A 19,303-nucleotide genomic window follows, 5' to 3' on the forward strand; every position below is an offset into this window, starting at 1 on the left:
CACAACTTCCCCTGGACAAATTCTGAATGGAGTCACTTGGAGAACTAGACTAACCTAAACAGACTAAACTAAACTGGTTATCCCTGGCCTTAGACCATCCTTCGCGAAAAGGAAAATGGATTCCGGAAAACAAAAAAGAAGAAACGTCATGAAGGAAGGATCCTCCCCTGGGATGGACATGTGATGTACCAGAACTCTTAAAGAAGAATTAGCTTATCTAACTCTCCAAATGCATGTTTAAAAAGTCCAGATGATGGGCTTCATCCAGAGAGTTGTGGGACGGCTGGGAGCATGAGAGATACCAGGGAAGGCTTTCGTCTGCTCCAATAGTCTGGCCCCCAACTCAGTGGCGAATTGATTATGAACTACTGCTGCTCTGCAGAAACTATGTTCTGGAAAACTACAGTTTTTCTTTCTTTTCTTTTCTTTTTTTTTAGCTAAACCAGCATAATCATAAGTAAGACTACTGGGAAAACTTTAAAATACATCAAAAAGATGATTGGAGTAAGTTTTTAGAAAAAGAAGGACAAGTATTTACTAAAAAAAACAACCTTGTGTAAGGATAACACAAGAAAAAGCATGTGATTGTGGAATAATGTGTAGGAAAGTATCAAACTAAGTAAAAAGTGTCCACAATTCAAACAAAAAACTGAAAGTTTCTGAAAAATGTAAGCTGGAAAATGAGAAACCTTTTGGGACGATGTGGACAATCATTATATTGTTTTTATATTATTTTATGTGTTTATGTGATAAGTGAATATTATCAACATGTAAACATGTATGCATAGAATAAAGGCTAGTAAAAATGGCAGTGAGAAGTCAAACGAAATTTCCTCTGCCCTCCCCTTTCTCTGGCATTTTATCACTTCCTGTTTATCCTAATATTTAATAATTTCATTTTATGTTTAAAACAAAAGGAAACAAATCAACAAGAGAAACACAGGAATGGATGACAAGAGCTGCAAAATATTTGGAAAATGGATGGCATGATGGCTTTGAGTTGACCAGGCTGCTTATAAAATGTTATACTTTGAGAAGTGAAGGCAAAAGTGAACAAGAAGCTTGTGTCATTTATTTCTGTTATAGTAGATGTAATGTGATCATTTGGCAATATCTGTGAGCTTTCAATCTATTTATATTTGATAAAACTAAATCAAATCACAACAGGATTTTCTTTCCTTGTTTGTCTCACCTTGTTCTTTTGGAATTCTAGACTCACACATCCCAAACAGTCATGACTCATTCTATCACCCAAGAAAAAATCAGTAGAAGGTCTGACCAGGAGCAAAAAAGAAAAAGGTGATGACTTACATTTATTCAAGCTCCCATTTTTTTTCTCTTGACAGTTATGTTTTATGTGAAAATGTGATGTAAAACATTTAGCCGACTAAGTCAAATGATGCTAAAGTTGAAAATGATCCGCTCTGGTACAGTTTTAGTAACTGTGAGGCATTAGAAAAACAAGGCTTTCATTGTATTGTTGTTAATCTCAGGCCTGCAGTTTCAGTCACATCACTACAAAATAAATGAAACGTAGATTTTACTCAAATTCTTACAAACTGTAAAATATTCTGATGTGTAAAGATTCCGTCTAAGAGGTCTCCAGTCTCACATCCTCCTTCAGAAGAGGAACTGAGATGACCCCATGGGCTTGGACAGGGCTATTACCAAATATGGTCTTAGCGGGGCGCGCCGCTCATTCCGCCTTTGGAGGGGATGCGCCTCTGAGGCGAGGACGCACGGAAACTTTCAGCGCATGGAGGATCGAGACGAACATCTGCAGACCAGCAAACCGGTACGATCCATTCCGTGTTTCTGCTGCTTTCCTCTGTTCTAAAGTGCTAAACTTCTGGGGTTTGGCCTGGAAACGGTCGGGCGGAGTGTTTGTGGATCAGAGCGGATCATGGCGCGCGAGGCACGCCCGCTATGTTGAAGTCATTTTTTCATTTGGGGGTACATTTTGTTGTATGAGAGTGGAACAGTGGGGTTTCCACGTGGTTAGATGCTTCAGTGATCAGCAGAACTGAAATCTGTTGCAAGAGAGGATGTGAGGATGGAGATCCAGCTTTCAGTTTCCTTTTCTGACAACTGAAAAACATAAATGCAACATTCTTTAAGCAGTCTAAGTCTTTAAACCACCATAAACCTTTCTGAAGTTGATCAGGTATATTGTAAGAATTTTAGCGTACTGGTACACTCATCAGAAAATGCAGGTCAGGTAGGGATCTTGTCCATCTTTGGTAAGGGTGATGGTGTAAGGCAGCATATTGTCCCCAGTCCTCTGCAGTTATGATGACTGGAAGTTTTAAAGTAAATCATCTAATGATTGGCCCCAGCAGTCCGGTTTAAAACGATATTTTATATAGCGCTAACAGGAGTGCTGTGTTATGTCAAACCAAAGATGTGATTTTGAATGTTCCTGTTCTAAGCTGTCCAATAGTGAGCTCGATGTCTGTCACACCCAAAAATTATGTTATTAAAGTCGAACTCCAATCATCTTTTGATATATTGTAAAAGCGTTCCCAGATTATCCTGTTTTCAGGACTTAGTTTTTATGTAGGGCGGCAGGGGACGATCAGAAACTTCCATCTGAGTTGTGAGTGGGACTGTTGCCATGGAAGTAAGCCTCCACTGATTTCCCATTCTCCCTTTGTTTATCATCTCTCTCGCTAGCTTACAGCCCCTCACAACCCCAAGCTAACAATGCAACAAAAATGGCGAGAATCCACTTCAATAAAAAATTGTATTTTTGGTGTTTTTAAACATGTTATAGCATTTTTCTCACGATGGACGATGGATATACATTAAAGAATTTAGGCTTAAAATTGTGTTTCCATTCTGATGCATCCACTTACAGACAAATAAATCCATGTACGTCTGTGTTTTCATCGTCTAAGCTGACATCTGGTTCAAAACTGTCTGGCAGGATGGCTCCAACATTTCTCATCATTTTTGTTGCAATGCAAATGTTAGGTTGGAGTTGTGAGTAGCTGTAGCAGGAAAGAGTGTAAGCAGATGAATAATGGGATGTGCAGGCGGGCTTTCCTCAGAAGCCCCGCCCACAACTCAGAAGGAACGTTTAATCATCTCCTTCCGTTCTGCAGAAACTATGTTCTAGGAAACAACACAGGTTTTTTTGATTTAGCCTAAAATCAGCATAATTATAATTAAAAGACCACTGGGATCCTTTTTCACAATACATCAAAAGGTGATCATGTGGGACTTTCATGACAAAATAACTGATGAGGATGACATTCACAGACAACACTGTATTTTATGCTCAGGATCGCACTCTTACATTCAGGTTTTATTCATGCTCAGATAAAATCCAGATTCTTTCCTTTAAATCTTACTGCCCAGCTCTCTATACTGCACACCTATGGGCTAACTACAGGGCATCTGGCATGCAGAAGCTCCAGGTGGCAAATAATGATGCCCTGAAGTCTTTATTAACCGTTGTGTTATCTTAGATGACCCCACCCTCACATTGACGTGTTCTCCCTACCATGACAAAGTTGGATAAAGGTGGAAAGATTTCATGTAATCTATGGACACCAGTGAAGATCACAAATCATTGAAGAAAAAAGGTTCAGCGCACTGTCTAGTGGGTCTAGATGACCCAACTCCCAATGTTAAAATGCCTAGGATAGCACAAGGGTTTCAAAGACCAGGATGGTGCAGCGCTGGTGAGATGTTCCCAATTTGGAGGTACTGGTATGGAGGCCTTTTTAAGCCCTTAAGTTTTAATTTATGTTTTACTTGTACTTTAATGCTTTCTGTGTTGACATTTGGACCTCGAGGCTGTTGTAAAATTTTACTCTGAAAATTCTCTTCTTTACCATGTCAGTCAGGCACCTGAAGCCTTATTTCAGGTGTTTACTAGCAAACCAAGTTAACCAAATGCTGAGAGGTCACAGTCACCACACAACCACAGCTTTCAGAGAGGAAACTGCTCAGCTAACAGGTTGTTTAAAGGCGATGAGTAACTTTCAAGCATGTCTTAAGTTTTAATTTGTTTGTTTTCATGTTTGAAATCATTCTTTAAACGTTCCTAAATCTGCCGTTGGTGGGTCCTCTGATAGACTCAGTCTGAGTTTTGGAGGAACCGCAGAATATTTAAGGTTTCTGCTTGAACCTACGAGTGCTTTTAGGGAGGACATGTTATGTCCTGAAGAATTAGAGGTGATTTTAAATTCTTCAGCTTCACAAACCAATTGAAAGTTTGTTGATGCTCACAAAGCAAACCGTGTTTCTGCAATATTAACAGGAAACGTGGCAGCTTTGCAGAGCTCACACCTCTATGGATAGCTATCAATTTGAGGTGAAGTTTAGCATTAAAGGTTTTATTCATTGGTGTGGTTTCCTGGAAGCCAGCTTTTAGCCGTTTTTAGAGCTGTTTCCTGTGTGTAAGTCTCAGAACACACAACAGGAAATGGTGCGCCAGAATTATTGGCTAATGCAATGAGCAATATGAAGGTGGAATTCACTGACACACCATCCTAGGACCAGTCACAGCCTGCGTTTCACTGCAGAAGGAGCAAACGTTCCTGCTGCAGGCTTGACTTTGAAACCCTGTTTTCCATATTTAAACTAATCTATCTTTATTTATAAAGCATTTTTCATAGAACAAAGAGGAATCTGGATTCCCACTCACTCTCATCAGACCTTCAAAATAAAACAAGTTAAAAACAAATGCGGTGAGCACATGAACTAAATCCTTGTCTGACAGGCGGTCAGCTGAGCTGCAGGTCCAGCAGAACTTCAGCAGCTGGAGCAGCAGACAACCCAGATGGAGAATGTCTACAGAATAAAAACTGGAAATGAAAGGACACAGCAATGCAGTCCAACAAAACAATCTTTGAAATAAATAAGGAAAACATCAAAATAAAACAATCTAAAATGAAGGAATGGAATTTATCATGAAAACTGAAAACACATCCTATACATGAAGACAATCATAAGATAAGAAAACCTTTTGTTTTTCCCTCAGTGGTGACATTTCCATATTACATTTTATGATAAGAGCACAATAACACATTATGGACGGCATTAAATAAAATACTGGGCGTCATGTATCGACAGAATCATACAGGAAGAAGGTAATAATAGGTCATTGCACCATGGAAGAAATATTGCACAAGTTATAGACACTTTTGAAAGTCCCCCATGATAAGCCTTGTATGCACTTAAAATGTTTGCGGACAATGCAGCAATGTGCCATCTTCCCTTCTCCTGCATCTGAGCTTGTGCACACTGGGCGGGGCAGATCAGGGAGCTTGTGCAATCGATGCACATGCACTCTTGGGCCTCTCTGACATCATAACGGCTCATTAATTCAAACCGAGCATCTTTGCCACAGTTTGACTGACACCAAATAAAAGGATGAATTCTTTTAAGAAGAAATGAAAAAATGAAGTGATTTTCTTATTACATTTGTTCTCTTTCATTAGAAAAAGGCCACACATACATGTATAACCTCAAAAAAACCATGATTTTCATCAGAGGGGGACTTGAAGTGAATGGTGGTGACGATTAAACAAAAGCTATTCTCAATGGCTTTACTGGGAGCAGCATCAGTTATAGTTTTTACAGAGGCAGGAAGAAACAACCTACAAGGAGCTTAAATTAATATGTGTCTTTCACTGCAGGAGCTGCTTAGTGATAAGCCAGAGTCATACAGAGGGTGGGCGTTGTTCTTCATCCTGGATAATAGCTTGGCTACCGTTCAATTGACTCACTTTCCTGCACTAAATCAAGAAAATTCTACAAGACAGAGCTGGCTTTCCTGACTAGCTTCCCCAGCCTCCTCTGGTCTGCTGTGGAGATGCTGCTGCACCAGCAGACATCTCCATGACAAATGCCTGAGGCCACCAGAGTCATACAAAGACTTAAGGAGGGGCCCCTGCACTCTAAAAGACCACAGTCCATTAAAGCGGTTCAGAAATGATGATAATTTCATCATAAATCTCCCCCTTTCCTGCAGCCTCAGCCTCAACAGGCTACTGCATAAAAGTGACCAGATCAGTTCTTTTATTGTTTTGTTGGAACAATAAAGGTTTACAGTACTTCATATTTTTCATATTTATTATGAAGGCTGCATATACAAGTTCTTATAAAAGTTTTTATAACAGAGGATATAAGTGGGGCTGATGTCAAAGTGAAGAGTGTGTCTGTGTTAGCCATTGATCCATTTTCTGAACCTGTTCAATGGGGTCGCGGGGCTAACCTGACCTCTGCTAGGCGAAGGTGGGGTTCACCCTGGACAGGTCATCAGTCTGTCACAGGGCTGCTTGAGTCATAACCCTAAACTCTTAAGAAGCTGGCAGATCCATACAGGAAGTTTTATTTCTGTTCACAGCAGTTCATGAAACTGGAGGCTGACATTCTAAGGTGGAGTCAAGCTTTCAAGTTGAGCGAGTTGTGAGCTGCAGCTGCATGTTTCTTTTTAAAATCATTTTTTAGTTAAAGTGTAAGTTTTATTTCCAGTTTCCCATTTAAAGAGGATGAAGTTGGAAGTGGAACCTGAGTCTTTAGAGCTGCATTTAGCAGACATTGGTATCTTTGCTTGAGTCTCATCCTTGAACAGCACGTTCTGTTTTAAATGTCCTTATGAGTTAGGCTGAGAGGGAGCTGAGATGAATGGAAGGGAAGCAGCTGCTTGATGATGTACGTCAGAGGAATACAAGAAATCCAGTTCGTTCATTTCAAATAGTAAAGCTCTGTGTCCCTAACAAGATATGGAATCAACTTGATATACCATTAGATGAAATACTGTTTTATTTTAATTTATGTTTTCAATTTAATCCAAAGCTATTTTAATTTGTAAAAAGAAAAAGCAGTTTTACATACATCGTGCTTTAAACTTATCTGTAAAATTAGGAATTTGTGTAGAAAAGTATATTTAAATAACAATTATCATTTTTATTAAGTTTTTATTTCAAAGTATCCAAGCAGTTTTGTGATTTTTATAGGAATAATTTGTGGGAAGTTCAACTTGTCATTCGGTTTTTTGTGTCTTTTATATCACAATGCAATGCCTGTATTTATTGTGTGTGTGGTTTATGTGTGAACAAAGGCTGAGGGGGCAAAAGGGTGTGTGGCCTTTAATTTAAAGTGTTGTGCCTCTGTCTTGTTTTTTAATTGTATAGCACTTTGCACTATAGCATGAGAACTGATTTTCTTTAAAAAAAAGCTTTATTTCATCTGATTATGCTTAGCCAGATATTAAAATATTATTTTTACTAATATTTTACTAAAGATATCAAATTGATTCAAATGCAGTTAACTTTGACCAGATTTCCAGCTACATGTTAACTGACCATTTCATTTTTGTAGATGCTCTGGTAAATCTATGGCACCTCGTAAAAAAAATGACAGATATATATCAACAGATCAAAGATGGATGTTTGCTTAACAAACTTGAAGTTATGAATGTTTTTTCTCTGTATGTTTACATATTCAAATCACTGCTTGGGGTTCCACATGTCTTTTTTTATAACAACCCTCAGCTTAAGTTTCTCCCCGTCATTTTGGCATGCTGGATGAAATGATTTTACCTTAGAAATCCTACAATAGTCTACGTCTATGTCTAGGTGGTCCCATGGGTGGGACCTGTTGTGAAGAACAGGCCCAGACCTCCATTCTAAGCAGGTATCACTGGTGTTAGCTGGATTGTGTTACTGTCTTTACTGCTGTAGTGAATTAATCAGATTTCCAGGATGAGGCCTCATTCCAAAGGGGTTATTTTTGCCAATGAACATGAAAGTATTGAGGTTGGAGGCTGACTGAGCCTGAGCTGAGTGCTCAGACTTATCATCCTGCTGAAGTGGCTTTGACTGTAAGGAGAGGAAGGGAGGAGTCCGGAAGTCAAAGTAGTCACAAGACGGATGTGCAGAAAGTAAATATCCCTGTAGGTTTGGTAACAGCTCTCACTCTTAACAGGTATTTTTGTTAAAATAATTACTAGCACGGTATTTGAGACAGTGTGACCTAACAGCCCATATTGTACTGAGACAAATCTTCATTTTAAGATACTGTAATGGATCTTAAAATAGACATAAGATGTCTTGATATGTATTAGATTATACGTTTTAATGAGAACATTTGTATTAACATTTTTCGGCCACTATTGATTAATTTATATGTAAACAAATCTGATGCCTTTCCATAACTGCTATGCTTTGGACACCAGGGGGCAGCAAAGTCTGTCTTACCCTTTGGCTGCAGTCTGGGGGACTTTCCAACCCTGCATACCTGCATGTTGATGTTCTGACGTCACAGAACCAACATGACCCCTGGAAACCTCACACATTCCTAAGAATCAGCGCTCACATGCTCCTTTTACTATCAACAATCTGGGAAATATTATTTGAGCAAAAAATGTGTTGAAATATAAAGATTAAAAACATTTTTTTTCATAGTCCAAACCATAAGAAAAATTCTTCTTCACATTTTGTAATCAATTCAACATGTTTTTCCTGTTGTAGATGGAATGACTTGCTTTCATAATACATATCTTAAATATAAACTGAACCAAAATATAAACAGAGCACCTTTGTTTTTGCCCCCTTTTGTCATGAGATGAACTCAAAGGTGTTTTCTACAAACACAAAATAACCTTTTCTCTCAAATATTGTTCACAAATCTGTCTACATCTGTGAGAGTGAGCACTTATCTTTTGCTGGTATAATCCATCCCACCTCACAGGTGTGCCATATCAGCATGCTGATTATAACACACAGGTGTGCCTCAGACTGGCCACAAGAAAAGGCCACTCTGTCTGAAGGTCTCGACTTGCATTCAAGCAGCCACTTCCAATCAAGAGTCTATGTAAACACACGTAGACCTGCAGTTCGGGCCTCCACGTCCGGAAATCTCATGTTGACACGGCGCTATGCACGTCTAAGTCTGGTCGCAGGCTCTACGTACTAAAAATGTTTAATTCCAGAAATGCTGAGCTTCGACCAAACAGGGACTTGGATTTGGACGTGATATGTGGGTAGAATCTTTTCCCAAACACGGACATGGTAACTGTTGTAGACATGATCATGAAGGAGAAATGAATATTTGCAGTTTGTGCCCAGCCACAATGATGTGACACCAAGTCTTTCATATATTGGATTAGAGTTGTGAAAAGGAGAAATGGGAGCATGATTAGCAGCAATAGCAGAGCTTTGACATTTCACACTGAGGCAAGGTGGTGGACAACCCCCAGTTAACAGTAGACAAACTAAAGAAGATGCCCCTCCCCAAGACTCCATGTGTTACCGGTGTCAAACACCACCAGCTGAAAGCCGCATATAGTGCATACTTCAGGGGTGGGCAATTATTTTGACTCGCAGGCCACTTAGGGTTCTAAAATTGGACAGAAGGGCCGGACCAGGAGCAGATGCGTGGAGTGAGAAAGAATTAACATAGAATCTGGATGAAAACATTTGGATTGAAAATTATATTTTAAAAACAGAGCATTTTAGAGATTTTAGTTTAAAACCTTACTCATTTTACAGACAATTGCACCTCGTGAAAACTTATAGAAATGCTGCGTTCATGTGGTGTTTGAATGATCGTAAGAATGAAAAACAACAATTGTTCCAACACCACATTGATGCTAGAGCGGAGTCCCCAACATTTTTCTTGTGAAGGGCCACAATAGCTCTTTTTGATTAAAACTTTAAACTTCTTTAATCTTTCTTTTATTGTTAAGCCCTATAATAAGTTTTAACAACTCATGATCCTTTTAATAAAATAAATAACACTATTTAGGAAATAACAAATGACCAAATAACTCTGATTTTCAAAGACAAATAGTCCGGAAAATATGCTGATACATTAAAAAGAAAAAAACAATAAATAATGGATCTTCTCTTGTCTTTGTCCCGTTGAGTCTTTGACCGGTTTCGCAGTTTGTGCTAAAACTGAGCGGCTGTGTCCTGCACGTCTGTTTCTCATCCAGTGATAATGGGAAAAAAAAGCACATTTCTTTGTCTTCTGGTGCAGCTAAGCATAAATCTGCATTATCTTTTCACCATTACAGAGTTCCCTCATTTATGGCAGGAGTTACGTTCTAAAAATAATCGTGATCGTGAAATCCACGGAGTCTGATTAGACGTTTATGGCAGTTTTTTCTTGTTCAAATTCTCAACCCTTCATAGAAATTAGGTCCAGTATCTTAGAATAAAAACACAGATCTGATCAATCACAGATTTCTGTAGATCTGAAGAGCTCCGCGATTGATTGATAAGGTTTTCAGCCAATCAGGACACAGAACAGGGTGCACTGTTTAAATATAATGGAACATAGTCGCTCTAAAAGAACGAGCTAAACCGGGAAAGATGAACAGTGACATAGAAAGGGAAGACTGTCTTCTGTTCTATTTGACAGAGATTTTTAGAGGGTTTCAGGTTGGGGCACAGACTGCAGAAGGGGGGAATAAAATGTCACGTTCTATGCGGGTCTTGATCATGTGGCCAGAAAAAAAAAAGGGTCTCTGATATTGTTCAGTGGGCCGGACCAAACATGGAGGCAGGCCGAATCCAGCTCGTGGGCCGTGGTTTTCCCACCCCTGGCATACTTGAATGTGCCTGGTGTGAGTGTAGCTTAAAATGTGCTGTTTTGTTTTACTGGGGGGTCTGGGCACTAAGAAAACCTGTCAATATCTTGTCTGACCACCACTTGTCTCGTGCAACATAACACATCTCCTTCACTTAGAGTTGATCAGGTTGTGGTTGAGCCCTGTGGAATGTTGGTCCACTTCTCTTCAATGAATGGCTGTGTTAAGTTGCTGGATATTAGCAGGAACTGGAACACGCTGTCGTAATCCAGACCATCACAAACATGCTCAATGGGTGACATGTCAGGTGTTTATGCTGGCCGAGCAAGAAGCACACTTCTGAGAAGTGTACAGATCCTTGCTACACAGGGCTGTGCATCATCATGTTGCAGCAAGCGGTGATAGTTTTGGATGTATGGCTCAACAATGGGCCGATCAGGATCTCACCACTGTATCTCTGCATTTAAAATGCCACCTGTGTTCTTTGTCCATAACTCACGCCTACCCATCCCATAACTCCACCGTGGCCACAATTGACAACCAGATCAAGTCAATGCAAATGAGATGTGATGCACAACATGAGGCCCACAGTGGTCACACCAGATACTAGGGATGGCCCGTTTGACACGGACGCTTCGGCGCGCATTTCAGCTTAATGAAACAGAGTGTTTCGGCACAAGGTTTCGGGGCGTTTGTCAACTAGCGCAGATCACGTGGTTGATCAGTTCTATTGTTTCCCCAAGATTGGAATCAGCGTCAGTTCATTGCACTTTACCATTTCACCTGGTAAAAAACGTACCGCGGCTCAGGATCGTTTCAACTCTATTCTTTTCAAATAAAACAATACACTATGACCATTGTGTATAAAAAATACTTCAATGAATCTATGATGGCAAGCTAAATTAGTATTAGCAGATATAGCTCAGTGGAACAGTAAGTAGGGTTTGCATCCAGAGGTCCTGAGTTGAAGACCAGAGTTTTAGAAATTTTTTTTTTTTGCCTTGCTTTTATTTTCTTCATGTAATGTGTATTTTGGTGTGTCAAGCACCTCTCACAGAAAACGTCACGTGGTGTTGTTTTAAGTTTTTCTTTCTAATCATCATTAACAACATTGTTTTGTTTTACATTTTTTCATCATCATTTCCACATTGAAGTGTTACAAGGAGCTTAGTTGAAGCATATGTCGATATACGTCCAGTTTACGACCAGATGCCGCTGTTCTGTGTGGTTTCAAAGCCCTGAATGGGTGGTTGATTTTTCCGGCACAATTACATGAACCCCAATGAGAATTCATGGGGCTTCTATTCCCATCTCTAGACCAGATACTGACCAGTTTTCAGAGTCCCCACATCCCCACCAATAAAACTAAAGTGCACAGAGTGTGCTTACTGTCCCAGAGTGGCCTTTTATGGTGGCTAGTCTAATGACACCTGGGGAATGATCATGCTGTCTAATCACCATTGATATGAGACACCTGTGAGGTGGGATGGATTATTCCAGCAAAGGAGAAGTGCTCACTTTCACAGATTTAGACAGATTTTTGAATAATCTTTGAGAAAATTGGTTAGTTTGTGTTTATAGAAAATGATTCAGATCTTTGAGTTCATCTCATGGCAATGGGAGCAAAAACAAAGGTGTTGCATTTATATTTTCTGTTTATCATAATTCTTTCTGTTAAGGATTCGATATATTTTCACTGTTTTTTTTTCTTTCCTGTAAGGCTGCTGTGTCTTGTCTTTATTGTCAAAATTTGACAGCAAATTGGAAAAATATACTCAGTTTTATTGGATCATCGTGTACTCGGCATATTTCATGGGTCATCTTGCTTTTGTTTACATTTTTTTTCTCCCTTTGCAGAACTCCAGGCTCCACTGCAATCTGTAAGAACCATCAGCGCTTCCCTTGAAGAAAGTCTGCCACATCTCCGGCCCGGGTGGAGCCTCCCATCATGCCTGTGATTGTCTTCAAGTCCTCCCAGCTGCTCTGGGTTCGAGTTGCTGCGCTGATCTTCTCTTGTGTTGCATTCAGTGTTGCAACGGAAGGAGCCTTTCTGCCCCATGGAGGCATGTCTGACTGGTGTATGTTCTGCTGGGTGTTCAGCTTCACCTGCACCCTGCTCGTTCTGCTGGTGGAGCTGTGTGGACTCCAGACCCGGATCCCCGTCTCCTGGACGAATTTCCCCATCACCGTAGCGTGCTATGCTGCTCTCCTCTGTCTGTCAGCGTCAATCATCTTTCCAGTGTTTTTCATCAGGAACGAGAGTCACTACGCCAGGAAGACCCAGGACTATCGCATCACTGCCACAGTCTTCTCGTGCCTGGCAACAGTGGCCTACTTGGGGGAGGTGAGCCTTTCCAAGGCCAGGCCTGGAGAGGTGGCCGGTTACATGGCCACAGCTCCAGGGTTGATGAAAGTGTGCCAGACCTTTGTGGCCTGCATGATCTTTATCCTGGTGAGCAGCCCTGTGTCCTACAAGGGATACTCTCCTCTAGAGTGGTGCATGGCCGTGTACTGCATCTGCTTCATCCTCTCCATGGCTGTGGTGGTGATGTGTGTGGGGGAGTGCACCGGCTGGCTTCCCATTTCTTTCCCCAAGTTTCTGTCAGGATATGGACTCCTGGCCGTTGCCATGTATGTGTCTGCCACCATCCTCTGGCCCCTGTATCAGTTTGGTGATCAGTACGGGAGAAAAGGCAGTTATGCCAAAAACGAGATCGCCGTGGCTGTTCTCACCGGCCTCAACCTCCTGCTGTACTTGGCTGACCTGGCATACTCTGCCAGACTCGTCTTCATCAGTGTCTGAAGAAGATCAGCAAAACAGTCGACTGACTGAGCAGACTCAAAGACAGAACTGTATTTTTCCATCCTCATATTATACTTCAAGAAGTGGTTGTTGCAAGAAAGTTCCTACGCATGTACTCCATGTGTGTTCAGTCAGATGGCTGCAGTTTCTGTTCAAATTACAGATGTGATGATTCATTTTAACAACAATATCAATTTGTGGTTGCTGATAAGATTCACATGATTAATTTTAAACGGTCCAATTCACTGACCCAAAAATCGATCCCAGACATGTTTAGTCAAAACTTCTACCAGTGTGACTCAGAGATAAATACCGTGATACTGAACAGTGCAGGTGAAGTTTTCCACTTTACGTGTATTTCTAACAAGATAATCAAATAAAAATGTGTACAAACAAATAAACAAGAATTAATGTCAAATCCAATTTTAGTATCCTAAAGTTCACCACTGTTGTTTTTCCACATGAAAACAATCCAAAGGGAACATTCTTAGAACATTCTACCACATTGTTTGGTCACATGTCTTTATTTAAAGTGTTTCCACACATTGGACTGATCCTTTTTAGCTGCCATTACACGTGTGTCGTCCGCTGTGATGCATTTGTTCGTTTTTACGTTAGTGAAATAAACCTACTGTGCCTCAATGCAAATGGTATTTTCCAATATCAATATAATCGATTTATTCATTCATTCATTCATCTTCTTTACAGTTTATTCCCTTTCGGGGTCACGGGGTTGCCGGAGCCTATCCCGGCCACTTGGGCGCAGGCAAGGGATACCCTGGACTGGTCGCCAGTCTGTCGCAGGGTATAATCGATTTATTTCATTTTAAAATGATTTTACAAGGGTTTAGGGCGATTTGATTAACTACTTGTCTCAGACAGATTGATCTGGTTGGATCATAAGAGGATAAATCAATTCAGCTATTAAGCTGATAAATCGTTACACCCCCTTGTTCAAATCTGTCATCCAAATAAAAAGCATCAAACGATTATGAGTCAGTATTAAACCCCAGTTCATTGATTTTAAATGTAATGAGAGCCTTTCAACTCACCTGACTAACAAATGAATTATTATTTGATCTTTTGTTTTGTAACATGTTTCAGGTTTTTGTCATGTAATGATAATGCTCAATCTAAATCGTTTCCATTACTAACAATAGAACCAGTGTGTCTTCTTATTATTGGTCTCTTCAGGAACCTGTTTGTGGTTTCTGGGAAGTGTTTGGGTTGTTTTGGGTCATAATTTAACTGACTGTAATGGTTTCTGTGTGATATGATCCTACCTTTAGCAATGTTCAGTGAAGCCCCTGAAGTAAAAATGTCTGCACACTGGAAAACCAGAAAGTATGTTCACTCTATTTATCCTCCTGTTTTTTTTTTCATTGTAATCTGCTTTTTACCTGTTTTAACAAGAACTCATTAAAATACAAGACTCTTACTTGTTCAAAACTCTGCGGCAAGTCTTTTAACAGGAGCCAATAAACAAGCACATATAACTCCCTTATTGTCCTCTTCATGTTGGTTTAGAGGTGATTTTAAAAACTTACTTCTAGTTTAGGCCCTTGCATGAACGAACTGCTGCATACATTGCTGACCTTTTAACCCCTTACTCTTTGGCCTAATCTGTCTTCGAACCAAAAATAAAATGGAGACAGACAATATTTCTGCTGCAGAAGATGCAAACATCTACGACTCAGTTTTTGTTAGTTTGAGAGCAGTTGATCTCCGGGTTCGTGTGGACCACACCACAGAGGAGCCTTTTTTAAGCGCCAGTCGTCCACGTCTTGAAGTGCCCGTTGAAATACTCAGGATTCTCGTTATTGTCCCAGTTTTCCAGCCGAAAAGTCGTCTGAAAGTTATAGGCGTTTTTTCTGTATTTTACACATACAAAAGGCGCGGGCATGTTGACACATATCGGTAAAACATGCATGCTAGTGTGTGTTTTTAAAAGGCAGCAGGAGCAAAACCGAGTTGGTTGTGATTTTGTTTTTATTTTGCCAGTCATCAATCAGCATCCAAAAATCCATCAAAGTCCTCATGCTCTATATCTGAAATGAACACCTGGGCTACATTTCTCTCAAACACGTCAGGTTCACTTTCGTCACTGTTAGAGTCCGTCTCGTTGCCATGCAGCTCCTCACGAATGATGCTTTTGGGAAAGCTCGAAGAACAGTGCAAGCAGACACATTAGTCTAAGCTTTTACAATCCATTCACAAAGTGTGGCGCTGCCTTCCAGTCTTAATAAAACTTTGTTCGGCGCCATCATCCACCGCTCCCACGGGATTCGCAACCTTACTTTTTCTGCAGTATGAGCAGATTTTCCTTGTTCTCGTCCGGACCTCTTTAACCCTTGTGCCATCTTAGATGACCCCACTCTTCCATTGACGTGTTCTCTCTACCATGACAAAGGTTCAACCAGTGTGCCACGGAGATGGTCAAGTGTACAGTGGAAAATTGCCCTCATTAACTGATCTAAAAACGTTTTCCATCTCCAGGATATCAGCTCTTTGTTCATCCAAACAGGCCCCTGATAAAACACTGAGTAGTTAGGAATATGAAATATCATAAAATACTTTTTTCTTTGTGTTTATTTGATTCTATTACAGACATTTTGATAATCAGGATGACGGGATGACGGTAAGGATGACGGTACCGCGATTTAGCCCCATCCTAAACTCATCAACCAATCATTCTTGAAGGCTCAATCACATGCCATCAGTCTGACCAATCAGAAGTGGTTAAAGTCTTCACTTCCTTGTTTCGATTTAGCTCATAAGTCACTCAGTTCTAACAAAAATACCAGCTATAGCTCGTTCTGCCGAGTGTTCTTTGGTTTTCATTGGACTAAGCTGATTGGCTGGAGAAGAGACCCCAAGGGTAACTAAGTGTGTAAATGAGTGAGTGAGTATTGGCCCAGTTTGTTATTTTTCAGGACGTGGTGCAAATTGCAATCTCTGTGTATACTCTGTGAAACTAGTTTATGAATGTTCAGTAGTGTTTGAAATTTCAAGGGTCTCAAGTGCTTATTTTTCCGTTTAAGAGGAAGAGTACATCACCAATATATATTGACCTGTAGTTTGTTTGTTTTGAGGGTCAAATCTTTATTGTATCAAAGTTGAACCAGTATTCAGTTTTAAATGGTTGTCTGGTGTCATAGACAGGGATGAGTTACAGAGTCTACCACCCGACCTTAATCTCTACTCCCCCCTTCAAGCATCCAGTCTGGAAGCTATCATTAGAGCGGTAGGGGATGTTTGCAGCTAACATCTAGACCAGGGAGAGATACTGGTACTTTAAGGAGGTTTCTCACATTCTCAGAGGTGTCCCAACAGTACTTGGATAGGAACATTTGGAGAACTGGCTGAAACAGGCGAGGCAGATGATAGAAGAGTATGATCAATTCAAATGAACAATTCATGTGATGTTTTCCAGTCAGGTTTTAGACCCCATCATAGCACAGAAACTGCTCTTATCAAGGTAACCAATGACATCCGCCTGAACACTGATGATGGCAAAGTCACTGTCTTAATCCTGCTAGACCTGAGTGCTGCCTTTGATACTGTTGATCATGGGATCCTTTTGCACAGACTCCAAGACTGGGTTGGCATCTCTGGATCTGCCCTAAGTTGGCTCAAGTCTTATCTAGAAGACAGGAAATATTTTGTTGAAATTGGGAGTTGTGTCTCAGACTACATGGTCTTGACTTGTGGTGTGCCCCAGGGATCAATCCTGGGACCCCTTCTGTTCAACCTCTACATGCTGCCACTAGGGCAGTTAACACGCAGTAATAACATATCTTAACACAACTATGCAGATGATACTCAGCTCTATGTGTCACTGACACCAGGTGAATATGGGCCGGTGGATTCACTCAGCCACTGCCTCCAACAGATCAGTGCGTGGATGCAGAACAACTTTCTTCAGCTAAACTCAAACAAGACCGAAGTTATTATTTTTGGCCCACAGAAACAAAGAAAGTGTCAGCAGCTACCTTCATTCTCTGTCTCTTAAACCCTCAAAGGAAGTCAGAAATCTAGGGGTAATCATGGACTCTGACCTAAAAATTAACAGCCATATCAAGTCAGTAACATCAGCTGCCTTTTACCATCTGAAAAACATTGCCAAAATCAAAAACATGGTGTCAAAGTCAGACCTGGAGATACTTATTCATGCATTTGTCTCCAGTAGGTTAGACCACTGTAACGGCCTCCTCACCGGCCTCTCCAAACGAGCTGTAAAACAGCTTCAGTACATCCAGAATGCTGCTGCTCGAGTCCTGACCAGAACCAGGAAGTATGATCACATTAGTCCTGTGCTCAGGGGCCTCATTTCGAAACGTTGCGTATGCACAAAAGAAGGCGTACGCCATTCTCTACGCAATAGTTGATATTTATAAAAAGCAAACTTGACGGGAAAATGTGCGGTCCTTCACGCAAGCTCTGACCCAGGCGTACGCACAAAAACGGATGAAATGAGAAACGGCGACACCGTCGGCAGATGGGAGAAACACTTGAAAGTGAAAATGACAATCCTGCCTCTCATAAATAACATGAAGACTTCACAAAGCAAGTCTTACAATTAACAGCCTACACGAACACCTGTTTGATCGATCAGCAGTGAAACAAACAAAAAAAAAATCTAACGAAAATTACAACAGAAATTCAAATGAACACTTGGCATGTTGTGCAATTCATCCTCATAAATAATATAGTTAACAGAACGAAATAATGTACAAAACTGATATTCTCGTCAGTGTGTCCGTCTGGCGGAGCAGATATAGGTGCAGGCGTGCGGACGGACGGACAGACGCACTAATTGTCCACTGGGGAAAGTTGTTTTCATAGTAAAACATTTCTTCATAAGCTATGGAATTATGGTATTCATGCATATGCCTTTAGTTTTTTATTTTTGATAAAACAATGTATGACTCAACTCAATGTATGGCTCAACCCAATGTATGTCTCAACCATTCAGAAAGCAACAAGAAATTACATTTGCGCTGAACAATTTCCCATTTCCACGTCGATTATTACCGACATCTGTAGCTTGTCAGATGTAATTAAATGGATGGAAATAAAATGCCCCATCACAATGCGTAATGACTCACAATGGCTTATCTTGTGCTCTTAGAAGATGTGGCAAATGGAAGAATTCGGAGTGAACGCATCTTTAGACAGCAAGAAGACTTGCTGGCAAACGAGGACGAGTGGCTTATGAGCCGGTTCCGACTTCCTCGAGCCGTCCTCTTGGACCTCTGCTGGCTTTTGGGCCCGGCGTTACAGAAGAGCACTCGGAGGAACCACGCGTGTCACCCGGTGCATCTGGCGCTCTCCCCCCCTGGTGGCAGACACACTCTGGCGATGCAGCACCAGACGTTTTTTTGCATGGACTTTGATGTCCGACCAGTTCTTTTTCATTTCGGCCATGGTCCGAGGTTGTGAGGCTACAGCATTTGGCGTCTGCCACCGTTTGCCACTCAAGTGCCTTTTTGCCATTAGTAATGCCCAAACTGTGCCCTCCAAACAACATTTTCTCCTCTTTTCCACCTTCACATTGAGTGAAGTTTCCTCTCGGTGTTTGCCATGATTTCGCAAGCCATGTATATTAATTTGTGGGCATTTTGCAGACTATTTATGGGCAACTATGGGCGTGTCATGAAGCCGCAAAAGCTGCACTGCATTTAGAATTGGTTGTGATTTATTAAGGGAAAGATGCGTAGGATGTGCGTGCGCACGGTTTTATAAATCCAAATATTTCTGTGCGTACGCACATCCTATGTTTCATCCGTACGCCACTTCTGACGCAAATCCTACGCAAAGTTTTATAAATGAGGCCCCAGGTCTCTGCACTGGCTCCCTGTACCTCAAAGAATAGACTTCAAAGCAGCTTTGCTTGTGTACAAGTCTCTCCATGGCCGAGCACCAAAGTACATCTCTGACATGTTAGTGCC

The 19,303-nt window shown here is 40.9% G+C and overlaps 1 protein-coding gene across 1 annotated transcript; it reads left to right on the forward strand.

Annotated features, from left to right (window-relative positions):
- The first annotated feature begins 1,644 nt into the window (after nt 1-1,644).
- On the forward strand, nt 1,645-14,852 carry LOC144987233 (myeloid-associated differentiation marker homolog). Its single transcript, XM_078936387.1, has 2 exons — nt 1,645-1,795; nt 12,407-14,852. Exon 2 carries the CDS (start codon nt 12,498-12,500, stop codon nt 13,350-13,352), a length of 855 nt encoding a protein of 284 aa, XP_078792513.1. The 5' UTR covers nt 1,645-1,795; nt 12,407-12,497; the 3' UTR covers nt 13,353-14,852.
- The last annotated feature ends 4,451 nt before the right edge of the window (nt 14,853-19,303 follow it).

This window comes from Oryzias latipes, chromosome 18 (genome assembly GCF_053564925.1).
Source record: "Oryzias latipes strain Hd-rR chromosome 18, Olatipes_Hd-rR_3.1".
Classification (NCBI taxonomy): Eukaryota; Metazoa; Chordata; class Actinopteri; order Beloniformes; family Adrianichthyidae; genus Oryzias; species Oryzias latipes.